The sequence below is a fragment of the Cornus florida genome, unplaced genomic scaffold, assembly GCF_030987335.1.
Source record: "Cornus florida cultivar Cherokee Brave unplaced genomic scaffold, ASM3098733v1 CherokeeBrave_3.0.0_Hap2_Chr04, whole genome shotgun sequence".
Classification (NCBI taxonomy): Eukaryota; Viridiplantae; Streptophyta; class Magnoliopsida; order Cornales; family Cornaceae; genus Cornus; species Cornus florida.
The window spans coordinates 39904482-39917958 of NW_026775574.1; the positions used below are offsets into that span (position 1 = coordinate 39904482).

General features: G+C 35.7%; 1 protein-coding gene across 1 annotated transcript in view; it reads left to right on the forward strand.

Moving 5' to 3' along the window:
- The first annotated feature begins 1866 nt into the window (after positions 1-1866).
- LOC132303181 (DNA topoisomerase 3-alpha) overlaps positions 1867-13477 on the forward strand; it is a 120377-nt gene continuing 108766 nt past the window's right edge. The window contains exons 1-8 of the mRNA XM_059800340.1: positions 1867-2268; positions 7247-7425; positions 7515-7587; positions 9004-9126; positions 9259-9380; positions 9465-9537; positions 9658-9774; positions 10945-11028. Coding sequence (XP_059656323.1) covers positions 1975-2268; positions 7247-7425; positions 7515-7587; positions 9004-9126; positions 9259-9380; positions 9465-9537; positions 9658-9774; positions 10945-11028 — 1065 coding nt within the window. The 5' untranslated portion in view covers positions 1867-1974. The remainder of the gene's footprint in view (positions 2269-7246; positions 7426-7514; positions 7588-9003; positions 9127-9258; positions 9381-9464; positions 9538-9657; positions 9775-10944; positions 11029-13477) is intronic.

Genomic DNA, 13477 nt, shown 5'->3' on the forward strand with positions numbered 1-13477 from the left:
TCATTACATATATCTCTCTGCAATCATACATTCTACTCCTACTATATATATATTCTCTATTTCTCTGGGGCAATGTGACATCAAAACTTGGTGAAAGCTTCTTAGTGATCGTGCGCATAGGGAATAATTAGAGTTGTATCTTGGAGTCTTTAGTGGATCAGAATTATCTGCACTTAAGGGAGACTTCAAAGGCTTTAGGACAGCGCATTACATACCTCTCCATCTTACAGGCTAGAACTATCTTTCTCTGTTCTGATATAATTCTATTTGTTGTTTAATTATTTTTAAATATTAATTTTTTATTATAATTATTCTCCTATTTTAAAACGTCTTTTTCAATAGAAGTATTTTACAATCTAAAAATTAATATCCATAACAATTCGAGTACTATAGTTTTATGATTGAGCCAAGCTCAAACAAGACCTCATTCGGCTTACTCGTTCGCAGCCCTAAATACATAAGATACTAACCACTGGCGTAAATCACCTGCTATGCAATTCCCATGCTGTTTCCTACAGTGAGCGGTAAGTGGCCTTGGTTTGGCCATGTTTTACTCCATTTAATAGACACTAAGACTGTGTTTGACAATTGCACCACTTTTTGTAAGTAACATTTCACCACTATTTATAAGTAACATCACAGAAGTTTAAAAGTAATATCACATAGTCTAAAAAATAACATTACCACCATTTATAAGTATCTTCACCCTCAAAACGTGGTGATGTTACTTTTTAGACTATGTGATATTACTTTTAGACTTCTGTGTTGTTACTTATAAATAGTGGTGAAATGTAAAAATAGTCTAAAAAGTAACATCACCACCATTTATAAATTTCCGAATCTGGGAATTGTATATTGCCATTAATTCTTTATGTTAAAACAAGTAGTACTCCTTTATTGAATTATTGTAGTTAATGCCTCTAAAAAAAATTGTATTTTTTGAAAATGCAAGCAATACAAGTAATTTCATAATTTGTTGAATATATGCTTAATTTGATTAATTTATTAGTGAAAATGCTAAAAATTATTCTAACCTTGGTTGATTTCTTAATTTTATTTTAATTTTTTTAGTTGAGTGCTCAAAATAATGTCCAGTGTTAAAATTGCACAATTAGATCGATTTTTTCAATTGGGTGTCTAAAATTTAGGCCAAAACTTGAATTTGCTGAATTGGGTGTTACATATTTAGATGTATAGATATTTTTACATTTCACCACCATTTGTAAGTAACATCACAGAAATCTAAAAGTAATATCACATAATTTAAAAAGTAAAATCACTACGTTTTGAGGGTGAACATACTTATAAATGGTGGTGATTTTACTTTTTAGACTATGTGATATTACTTTTAAACTTATCTGATGTTACTTATAAATGATGGTAAAATATTACTTATAAATAGTGGTGCAATTACCAAATACAATCTCAATATTTATTAAATAGAGTAAAACGTGACCAAACTAAAGTCACTTACTGCTGGTAAAAAATAACATGAAAATTACACAACAGGTGATTTGCGTCCTACTGACCGTCCCATCGCATTTGAGTTCACCATTTTACTCCATGGATTTAGACAACTGGCCCCCCTACTCGGGGACACGCACGCTTAAGCCCAAAGTTCGAGCAAAAAGCCGTGGGTACAACAATAATCACCTTTTTCATATACATAGAGTACAAGAAAATACAGACTATTTTCCCAACCGGGCTCCAATTCTCAATCCCACATTTGGTGAGGAGATTTTTTATTTTATTTTTGATATCAAAATACATGTACAATATTTTGAAATTTGAACATCATTCAACTCGAAGGATATTTTGGTCATTTGCGTGACAATAAAGCGGCGGGAAATAAAGGGAGGAAAACTTTCATGTTCAGGAACACGAGTGCCCTTATTTCTCACTCAAATCAGAGCAGCGAAGACTCTTTGTGACCCTCTCCAAACGGCGGCTTACACCGTCAATTTCCGGCGAGAAATGTCCGGTGGCCGTACGATCAGAGCACTGAACGTGGCGGAGAAGCCGTCTGTGGCTAAGGCGGTAGCGGGAATATTATCGAGGAACCAAGGGCTGAGAGTGAGAGAAGGGAGGTCGAGGTATAACAAGATCTTCGAGTTCAATTACACAATCCGTGGACAGCCATGTCAAATGCTCTTCACATCCGTCATCGGCCATCTCATGGAGCTCGAGTTCGAAGACCGGTATCGGAAGTGGCACTCCTGCGACCCCGGCGATCTCTACCAAGCTCCTGTTCGCAAATATGTCCCTGAGGTTCATTTATCTCTCTATATCGACATATATATATGTATATATACATACACATGTAAACACACGCATGTTTTTCAGGCATAAATATTAAAGATTTTAGAAGCAATCAAAGTTTATTCTCTTCTGACCCATCATTTGGTTGCGGAGGAATCAGAGGAGAAGAGGAGCATAGCATAAAACAAAGTTTTGAGTCTCAATTTTTATATTATTTTGGTTTCCGTAAGGTGGAAAACTATGTTGTTCCCAAATCAAGTGTTGGAACTCAATGCTGCTTGAATTCTCGTAGTCAGCTGCTGGAAATTTTGTAACTTGTTCTCTCTGGCACAAATAATTGTCTATTGGCACATAGATAATCTTCTTTCCACCTACAGCAAGCTTTACATGTTATATCATCCAAAAAAAAAAAAAAAAAATTGAAATCCTCTAGATCCTCCTATTCCTTTCCAATCAGTATGATTAACGGTTGCAATAAAGCATTTGAAGGTTCATTGTTGACCAAAGCTCTAGTACCAGTTGAAGAAGCCTAGCCATTGTTCTCATATAGAATCAAATAACACAGAGCATCCTAGGTCTAGAGGTAATGGCTGAATAGTTCTATACCAATAATAATTTTGAATTCCGTTGTCTAATGTGTTTGTTCAATGATATTGAATGGAAAATTTGATTTATCAGCAACAAAATAATGAAACCAATAATAAGAAAAGGTGAGTAGCTACACAAACACGCCCAATTGATGTGGAAAACCTCAGTGAGGCAAAAACTACAGGGACAGTGTCCATCACAAACCAATCCAATGTTAACGAAGAAGTACAACCCTCGTTAGCGGATTCTTACTCGTAAGAATCACCTATGTCTATTTACCTTTGATTCATTCTCAGGCTAGACACTCTGCTGTTGATCAATGAATCTGTCTGACAACGTGACCTGCTCTTCAGTGATTGTTTGTTGTCGTACCACTTATGCTTTGCGGTCAACGAATACTGATGAGAGTCGCTGCACGTTATTGAATACTTCTCCAATTTTTCGGAGTTACGTAAGATCACACTCATACAACTAGATGTACAACAAGATGATCTCTGAAAAGTTGTGCCAAGCTAGATATGTGCCAAAGTTTATATATAGATCTCAATGAATAGCTCTCAATATGTTTTCCTGCATCCATTTTGCCATATTTTTTCATCTATTTTCTAAAACCCTAGTATGTATATTTATAGGTTTAAGAAGAGCATTCCAAGTGAAATGACATATAGAAACTTTTTCTTGCAGAATAAAATGTGGAAACGCGGTCATTGATCTTTGGTCAATAAATTATCGATCCTTTGTTCTTTGCATTTGAGCAATCAATTTCTGTGAATGATGGATTGATCCCTTTTAATTTTGACTTGTAATGCATTCTAATGCTCTCTAATACATGTGAACCTCAATTGCCAAATTGATTAAAATAACTTAACGAGAACAGGCAAACAATTAATTAGGCAATCTAAAATGAAATGCAAAAGATTTCTTCACTTGATACAATTTTAATCCTAATGTAAGTGATCAACACGCGCCATTCGGTCTCACTAGAAAATTCTTCAATGTGCCTGATCATTTTTACGAATACTTTTTAATGTAATGAGATAAAATCAATGGGAAAGTATAATTTCCAGCTTTGTTATGAAAAATGCCAACATTAAGTGTCAACATCCTTGTCCTTTGCAAGATTGTGACAAATTTTCAATTCATATGCCCTGATACAAATTGAAGGGTAACACTGTTACCTAAGGTCCTGATACGTCAGAGCTACGCTGTGTCTAGAGGGAAGTGAATATATCCTACGCAAACTCTGATAATTTTTTTTGCTCATTTTTCAATTTTTAATCAACTTCAATTAATTAATTAGTCTTGCTTATGTGAATAATCATTCAATCAACTAAGCCATTCAAAGTATAAAGTTATAAAACTATGTAAAGTAAATAAGAGACACAAAGATTTACATGGAAAACACCAAGGGGGGAAAACCATGGGATGCAGCTAGATGCAACTAATCCACTGTAATCTAAGAGAGTACAGCCCTATGTCTAGACTCTTACGCTTAAGAATCACCTATGTTGCATTACCTTTAATCCACTCTTACGCTTGATGCTCCACTCGTGCTTTGCTGTTGTTGATCAACGAATTTGTTCACCAACATGAGCTTCTCTTCTTATAGTGATCGGTTGCCATCTTGCCAGCCAACTCTCGGTTATTTGATGGATGGTTGTTGTAGTTAATCTTCTTTCAAGTTTTCAATGAAGCTCCTTACTTTGAGATCTCAACCACACAATAGCTTAATAGGTTTTCTATTTACAATTCTAATATGTGATGAAAAGAACTCTTAATGTTTTCTCTTGTTAATTTCTCTCACATGTATTGTAATTGTGTTTGGAGAACCTAGGATTCCTTTTTAATAGAGTTGGGAGTGATTAGAAATCAATCTAGAATGGTTTGGGTGAGTTTTCGGAGGTTTAGAAACTAATTTAGACTTGAAAGTACATGGCGGTTTGGCAATCCAAAGCCCCTTTGAAGGTGGTTTTCCTTGCGTGGACATTTGAAGATCTTGACCTAGGATAATTTGAAGAGAAGAAATCAGGTTGTGGTCAATTGTTGTTGCATGTGTTATTTATAAAAAAAAAAAAATTGTTGTTGCATGTGTCTTAGAGATGAGGAGACGGTTGACCACCTCCTTTTGCATTGTCACATGGCCAGGAACTGTTGGGACTTGATGTTATGTTTGTTTGGAGTACAGTGGGTTATGCCCAGGTCTTCCAGAGGTTTTGTTGAGGCTTGGAGATGATGTATAGTGGGGGCCCAAGTCTGGGATGTTTGGAGGACAACGCCTTTGTGCGGCTGGTGGTGTTTATGGCTTGAAAGGAACATGAGGCCCTTTGAAGGAAAGGAGACACCTATTCCTTTGCTGAGGTTCTCCATTATCACCACTCTTTTTTGTTGGGTTGTAGGGAGAAATTATAAATCTTTGGAGGAGATTGTTGATTTTTTGGGCTCTTTGAGAGAGTAGATGCCCTATTTGGCCTTGTGCAGTTCTTGTGAGATGCGATCCCCCTTTGATCACTTTTTTAATACAATCTTACTTGTCAAAAAAAGAAAGGAAGAAAGAAAGAAAGTACATGTTTTACAACAATTCAATTGGTGACCAATTGATGTTCGTTAGACCTAGGAATCGATCGTAGTTTTCTAGAGTGGGTTCGATTTATTGAAGTCACGGCTCAATTAGTCTCAGTTTTCTGCTGAACTGGACTGCACATAGCTGGAATTTAGATGCTTTGTTGAAGGATTAAATGAATTTGAAATCAGGTATATAATATATTGTTAAAAGCTTATTGAGTCTTGTTTTGAGTACTATAAAGTCTCATTATGATATTGTAAGTATTATGTTTTTAATGATTTTTTGAAGACATACAGATTGGTTTTGATGACATGAAATTCTTACCAGAATCAACTACTTATTTGATTTTCAACTCAAAACTCAAAATCTAAAAGCTTTCTAACCAAAAAAAGGTTTCCATATTGGACCATACCTGTCCAAAATAGTCTTAAATGGTAGCTATTTATCACATCACATTGAGGGATCCAATCCATTTCATACAACGTGCAAAATCAAGTTTTTCTTTCTCACAGACCTTAGTAAGTTTCTTCCAAACCCAACTACTATAATTTGGGTGTTTAAGACTTTCAAATCCTTCTAAGTTTCATCCCATGGGTCCAATGAACCAACACAGGAGATTTGGTCACAGAAGACCAAATATGCCTTACATAATAGAAGCAACATTCCAATATTGAAGCCTTATAAAATCTTAGCACTTTTCCTTCTTAGACTGACAAACACTACCACCCAACCTCCTTGTTTAATTCTGGACCATACCAGAGAAACAATTCCCATATGTCTTCCATGCTTTTGTTTTTTTTTTTCCTGAATGTTGCAGGGAAAAAAAAGAAAAGAAAAAAAAAGCAACAATATTAAGCAAGACTAGTATACTTGCAAGCTGAACAATTATCATTGGATCCAATATATCTCTCTTTTATAAATATGCTTTTCTTGAGCTACTTATGGATTGCATCATCCGTGGTCAACTGCACTGCTAAAAAGCCAGTACCACAATTATCACTTTTACCACTATTGTCACTCTACCTCTGTTATTATACTGCCACAACTGCCTTTACTACTTGCTCCACGATTGTCATCGACTTATCGTCATGTACACCTTGTCTTAATATTGCCTCCATTATAATACTGTCTTTGTACATAATAATTTACAAGGTCTACTTCTTCATTTGTTATAAGAGCACATAGTATTATGCCTCCAGTATAATACTATCACTTTAAAAAGAAAAAGGCAAGTAAGTTGCTCCTTTTGCTTATCAAAAACACGTCAAGAGCTAATGCAGTTGTGTCTTGTTCGTCTAATTGTTGATTTTTTTGGACGGCATATTTGAGAAAATACATCTCATTTTTCAAGCATTACAATTGTTTAACCACCAACAGCATTTTGAAGATTGATGCACTTACTTCTTTCCTTAATCAAAAGGAGCATTTGTTTTAGTTGAGTTATTTTTATAATCTATGTTAAATCTTTAACCTTTTCTTTCTTTTTTTTTTCTCAATCTAATTTTTGTATTTGAGGTTAATTACAGAAGTACCCAATGCATATTTATATTTTTTTCGGGATAATGTTTGCTAAGCTTTCTGTGCATGCTTGATTGCAATATTGACTTGGTAAGCGCTTGTTTTGGTTAGCATAACTAAATTAAATTTTGATTGTTCATCAAATAAACAGAGAGTTAATTATTGCCCTTTTCTGGGATGCAAGGTGAAATTAATATCCATCATGGCATGTGTTTCTTAATGGTTTTATGGTTGGTGTCCACTGTCCATCTGCATTCAATAGGTATAATGTGTGTTATTTTTGGGCCATCTCTTTAATTGGATGACTGGGTAATTTAGGACAAGTTGGATATTAAAAGGACATTGGAGGAGGAAGCTAGGAAGTGCCAGTGGCTTATTTTGTGGCTGGATTGTGATCGAGAAGGAGAAAACATCGCATTTGAAGTGGTGCAAGTTTGCACAGAAGCAAATCGTCATTTAAATATATGGAGGGCTCGTTTTTCTGCATTAATTGACAGGTTGTGAAGGCTAACATTCTGTTCCTGATTTAGCTCTGATTATCTTTTTGACTTCAAATGTGATGATGATTACTTTTGGAAATGGTCAGGGAAATCCGTCAATCAGTGGAGAATCTTGTTCAACCTAATAAATTGTTTGCTGATGCAGTAGATGTTAGGCAGGTGAGTAACTTCAAAACACTCGGATGGGATTTTCAGTATTCATATTGTCACAGTAAATTGTGATATTTTATAGATGACCTTGGAAATGGAAACATTATGTTACTTGTTCTTGTAACTACACCATCCTTAGAATTTAATCATGGATTTCCTGTTTCTACCACTATTTCTTTTCCCCATTATCTGTTTAATGGTCTGTAAAGGGGTTCTATGAAAAAAAAATAACTCAGGACTGAATTTACTCACACAGTTGGTTACAATTGCCTCTTAGGGAATTAAAAAAGAGAGGGGGGGGGGGGGGGGGGGGGGGGGTTGGGGGGACTGGAGGGGAGAGTGGGAGCGAGAAAGGACCAACTGACCAAGTATGGCAGGGGCCTTGACGATCCTTTGCGTCATGGCACCATACCATATATAGTAATCAAGCATGTGCTATGCATAGGGGTGTCATCCACGTGGCACCAATTGGTGGGGCCACATGTCCATTGATTATGCCCTTTTTTGTGTCTGACCATGGAATCCTTATCTCATGGGTCTCAGTGTAACGGGGGTGACCCTGCTTCACTCTCTTTCCCACTCTAACGAGCCTCTCATTCAATACATGCCATGACACACCCATTTTCCCGTGTCGACTATGACAAAGTGTTCTTCTGACACTGCACCGTAGTCGCTAAAGATGATGTCACTGCACACTGCATCATCATCCCATATCTCACACTTTGGTCCCAAAGGAGTTTTCTTTTCATAATGTTCCATTGGGACACACTGCGACTTGCATCCTAAAGGACCACTGTGGAAAACTAATTTGGCCCTTAGTGTGGTTTCGTTGTTGTAGCCAGTGCCCTGTGCATGGGATTGAGACATAAGTTAGCATAAGTGCTCTACGGGCAAGTTATGTACCTTCCGTTTTGAGGTTAAGCATAAGTGCTCCCCACACCTTTGCCGCCTCCCTTTTCAGAAATTTATCCTTTACCACTTCGCTTTCCACAACCCAGGATCACACCAAGGGAGCATCCTGTCTAGCTGTCTCTACTTCTGTGCGCTTCTTGCCTTCTCTGCGAAGGTACTCAGTCGCTCAGAAGCCCAAGACAGGTTCCTGACACGACCACAATAGTGACATTCCCATGTGGGGACCATGACAGCCCCCTTTCATGACCTCCACAAGGGGGTAATTCTGTTGCTAGTGCTGCGTGCCAAGTTGGGGCGGGAATTCATTACTAGTCCTGTGCACCACTATGCTGTGGGTAATAGTCTTCTGCGAGTATTCATCTGCGCCCCTCCTAGCCAAGGACCATAGCACGCTCGGAGGGGTTCTTTTGCCCGTTATATCCCTGTGCTCCACCTAGGTGCAGGGACTGTGAGCTTATGCATATAACCCATTACCATTCTGAGGGATCAAGTTGATTTTGGAATTTTCTGCAGGAAATAGATCTTCGGATTGGCGCTTCTTTCACTAGATTTCAGACTATGCTGTTGAAAGATGCATTTGTTCTTGATTTTGCTACAGATGACAGAAATCTTGTTCTGAGTTATGGTCCTTGTCAGGTACTACGACAATAGTTTTTAAAAATGTTGTACAGTTGATCTGTATATCTGATGGCTTCATGTGCAATTTCGTATTTTGCAATAGGAATTCAGTGTTCAAATATTGATCATACTTCATAATTTACCCTGCAGTTCCCTACGCTGGGCTTTGTTGTGGAACGATTCTGGGAGATACAATCCCACGAGCCTGAAGAGTTCTGGACAATCAATTGCACTCACAACTCGGACGAGGGCATTGCTACCTTCAAGTGGATGTAAATTGTTCTCTATCTGGCACCAATCCATGTTGTTATTCATTTTGCAGTCAGAATGAAATAATTGGCTTTGTGATTTTGCAGGCGTGGGCATATGTTTGATTACACTTGTGCAGTAATAATCTACGAGATGTGTATTCAGGAACCCACTGCTACTGTGAGCGTTACAGGAATCATACAAAAGTCGATGTGTTTGAAACTACTGCTTGTTATAGAAAACTGTTCCAGTTTAATTTTTGACCTAATTTTAGCAGTGATCATCTTATTCTCTCTTCAGGTCACTATAGTTAGACAGCAGGAGAAGCTGAAGTTTTCTCCTCATCCTTTAAGTACCATTGAGCTTGAGAAACGTGCGTCACGATACTTTCGAATGAGTTCTGAGCACACCATGAAGGTCAGCCATAAGGATTCAACACTGCTTCACCAGATATATGCCTACTTCTAAATCCTTGATTAATTTTTTTAAAGTAATTCCTCAAATTATAATTCATTTCATGTTCTCTCATAAATGCCACAATTATTGGAATTTATTTTGCTCAAGGTTTGTGATTCATATTCATTTTTGCAAAATTTTTGGTAGGCATTATGGTTGGATATTGGATCAAAGATCGTCACTCAGAGTAATGAAACTTCTGGATATATCTGGAAGTTCAAAGTAAAAGAAAAAATATAATATTTAGGGCATAAGATTTTGTTCTTGAATTGGTACTTCAGATACTTTGTAAGGACTATCTATGGCAATCTGTTTTTGTTTGCTCTATTTTTGTCCCTGTCCTACCCTCTTACTGTTTTTTGTTTTTGTTTTTTGTTTTTAAAGTAAGTTTAAGCTATTCAGGAAAAAAGAAGAGTAAGTTTAAGCAACATATTTTGTTAGATCTGGACAGTCTAAATTCTAAATCTCTTCAGTTACTTTCAATTATCCCTGATCCTTGTCTTCTTGTTCTTGTTCTTCTTCTTTTTCTTTTCTTTTTTATTTTTATTTTATTTATTTAATTTTTTTTTTTTTTTTTAATAAGTGGTGTTGTATTAAAGAATCCCTGATCCTTGTCAACTTGTCTGTAAGTGGCTTCAGTCTTTAGCACTCCCCAATGTCAATGAACTATCTTAGCTGGCTCTCATCAATTATTTAAGTACCATTTGATATGTGTAGATTAAATTATTTTTTTTTGCCTGATATGTGTAGATTGATAGTGTGCTCGGATGTCAAACATATTTCAGATGTACTATCTCTCATGGTGGCCTGTTTGGTTTGCCTCACTAACAACTTGTTTTTCTTTTTCATTCTCGTATTCCTTGGACCTCTTATTTGTTTGTTTTCTGGAAGTCCATCTGAAATATGATACATTTCTTCACTTCTTTTGTTCTCGGGCAGTTTAACTTTTTCAGTCCTTGAAAGAATGAGCAAGGTTTCTCTAGCGTATTCACTTTTTATTTTTATCATGCCCATTATTGCCCTGGCTTTATCTGTTCATTCACATTGTTTCATCCCCCCTTCCCCCCCAAATCATTGTTTTATGGTTGAATATACCATAAATGTGAAATTAATATATATACATTCCTATAGGTGGCAGAAGATCTTTACCAAGCTGGTTTCATCAGTTATCCTCGTACTGAGACTGACGGTTTTTCTGAGAGGACTGATTTGCATGTGGGTAACTTTGTCTTCTTTTACAACTATGAATTCCTTTTTGATACGCAAAAAAAAAAAGGATGAGCATTTTAACTGAACTCAATGCAAGTTATATTTCAGGCTAGAAAATCATTGAATATATTGGTTGAATCTATCTAATGTTTTTGTTTTCTTATATTAGTATTCATCTAGTCTTTTAATGATTTATCCAAGAGAAAAGAAGAAAGGGAAAGAGACGAACCATGTGAATTAGAGTGACTGAATTGGTGAGAAGAATGACTTGAAATAGAATGAAGAAGAATAGCAAGTTTGAAACCCAGATAAGATTAAAAGTCAAACTACCTTGGTTGAGTTACTTTGTATATTTTAAGCCTCTGGAGATATTCTGTGTTCATCCAGAATGGTTTATCTCTATTGCTTCAATCAATAGATTGAGTAATCCAGAAGATGATCTCTCCGATTCCTAGTAAAAGTTTTGAGGCTGTAGAGTTTTCTGTCTATTAGTGTTCTTTTCTCTTTCTTCAAATGACTCATTATGATTTGTATGTCTCTTTCTTTGCTTTGTTTTTATTGATACTTATATTTTTTTTCCTTTTCTAATTAAAAAGTAACAACTTAGACAGCAAGGTGCAATGATAGTCATTGATTGTACTTCTCTGTTCTCAAACTCAAGGAACTATTCCTCTAGTTGGTAGACAGCTTGTGCTACCTCTGTCTATGACGGCTCACTTGGAAGTAGAAGAATCATAGATTCTTTGAGCGGGTGGAGTATTCATTTCTCGAGTTCTTGAGATGTTGTTTAATGGGATTATGTGGATGGTGATCTTTCCTTTGACTTTCTATTTGATTCTGTAGATAGGTTACATACTCATATTTTGGCTTGTGTGAGGGTCAGGGACCTCTCTGGTATCCTTTGCGTGTATTTGGTTGTGCCCTTTTTGGTACTCTTGTAACAAATATTATCCATCAAAAAGGAAAAGGAATAAGCTTTTGGATAGCTTGTAGATACTTGTATTTGAAAAGGTGGAAGAGAAGTATCAGACTATAGAGATGGAGAAGCGCTATAATAGGCTTGGACTTCAAGATGATAAGTTGCTGGAAATCTAGAAAATTTGTTGCTGATTTTTTTGGGCCGCTATTATAATGCAGTCCTATTGTTACAATAATATTTATGGTAAATTATGGAGAACTTCATGTGAAAATAGACTTCCACTCATGTAATAACCCCAAATTTTCGTATTTAGATAAAAAATCTTGATTTGTGCACACAAACTACTACCATAGGATTGCAGACACTGAAAATTAATTATAATTTATAATAAAGATAATGATCAAAATAAATTAAAATTCAATGATTATCTAAAAGGTTGGAGATGAGAATTCATATGGCCGACTCCATTCATATGGGGATTAAGGCAAGGATGATGATGTAAAACAAGGATTTTAAAATTGAAAACAAACTGTTAGACCTATCCAAAATAGTTCAGGGAATTAAGTTTACCGTTTACCAAATATATAAATATAAAAAGGAGACTAGAACTACTAAGATTCTAGTGATGTAAGTGTATATATTAATTTTAATCTAGAGTAAGAATTTGTTAATATGTTTTTGACTAATTTACAGCTAGTTATTATGAACTCTCCGTGAGTAGGTTTCACTATGAGATGGTGCTACGAATGCCTAACATTGTTGTTTGTCTAAAACGAAATATATAATGTGTGTGTGTGTGTGATATGCTTGTACAGATACATGGATTTATCAAATTTCATTAGACAAATCAAATGAGAACTTTCATATAACTGATTGATTTGTGCACGTGAATATGCATAGTGTATTGTGAAGCTGCAAGCCTCAGACAAAATTTATGTCAATATCAATTTGATAATGGCTAAATCTCTTTGAAAATGAAACTATATTAATTAGTCCCCACTGATTGTACCCTAAAAATATTGATAAAATCGTAAGATTGTAGTTAACAGTTGAAAAATGAGGTAGGGTGGGAAACTAGATATTTATACTTGTGGCCAACCTTCTTGTTACTGTTGATGTGTGGATGTAAATATGTGTATTCTTATATTGTACATAACTACATATATATCATTTGAGTGGATAATGGGTTGATAGCAACGATGGAACTTTTTGAAAAAGGAGACAGATGAATGAAAAATTGGTGGAAGCATGAATTTGGCACATGGTTCGTCTTAGTTTCATATATTTTTTAATGATTTATTATTAATAATTTAGTTATACTTAATCAAAAGCTTGCAGAGAATAATTCTAATTCTTATTGACATTGTCAGTGAACTTCAAACTTGCAGGAGTATGGACTGAAAAATTAGTCTTGGTAACCAGTGAAATTTATTGATACCTTAACTGTAATTAGCTTTTGGGGAAAAATAAGGAATAAAAATAGTGAAAGTAGCAATGGATGGACCCATATCGTGTCTTGTTATTGGATGAGGATAT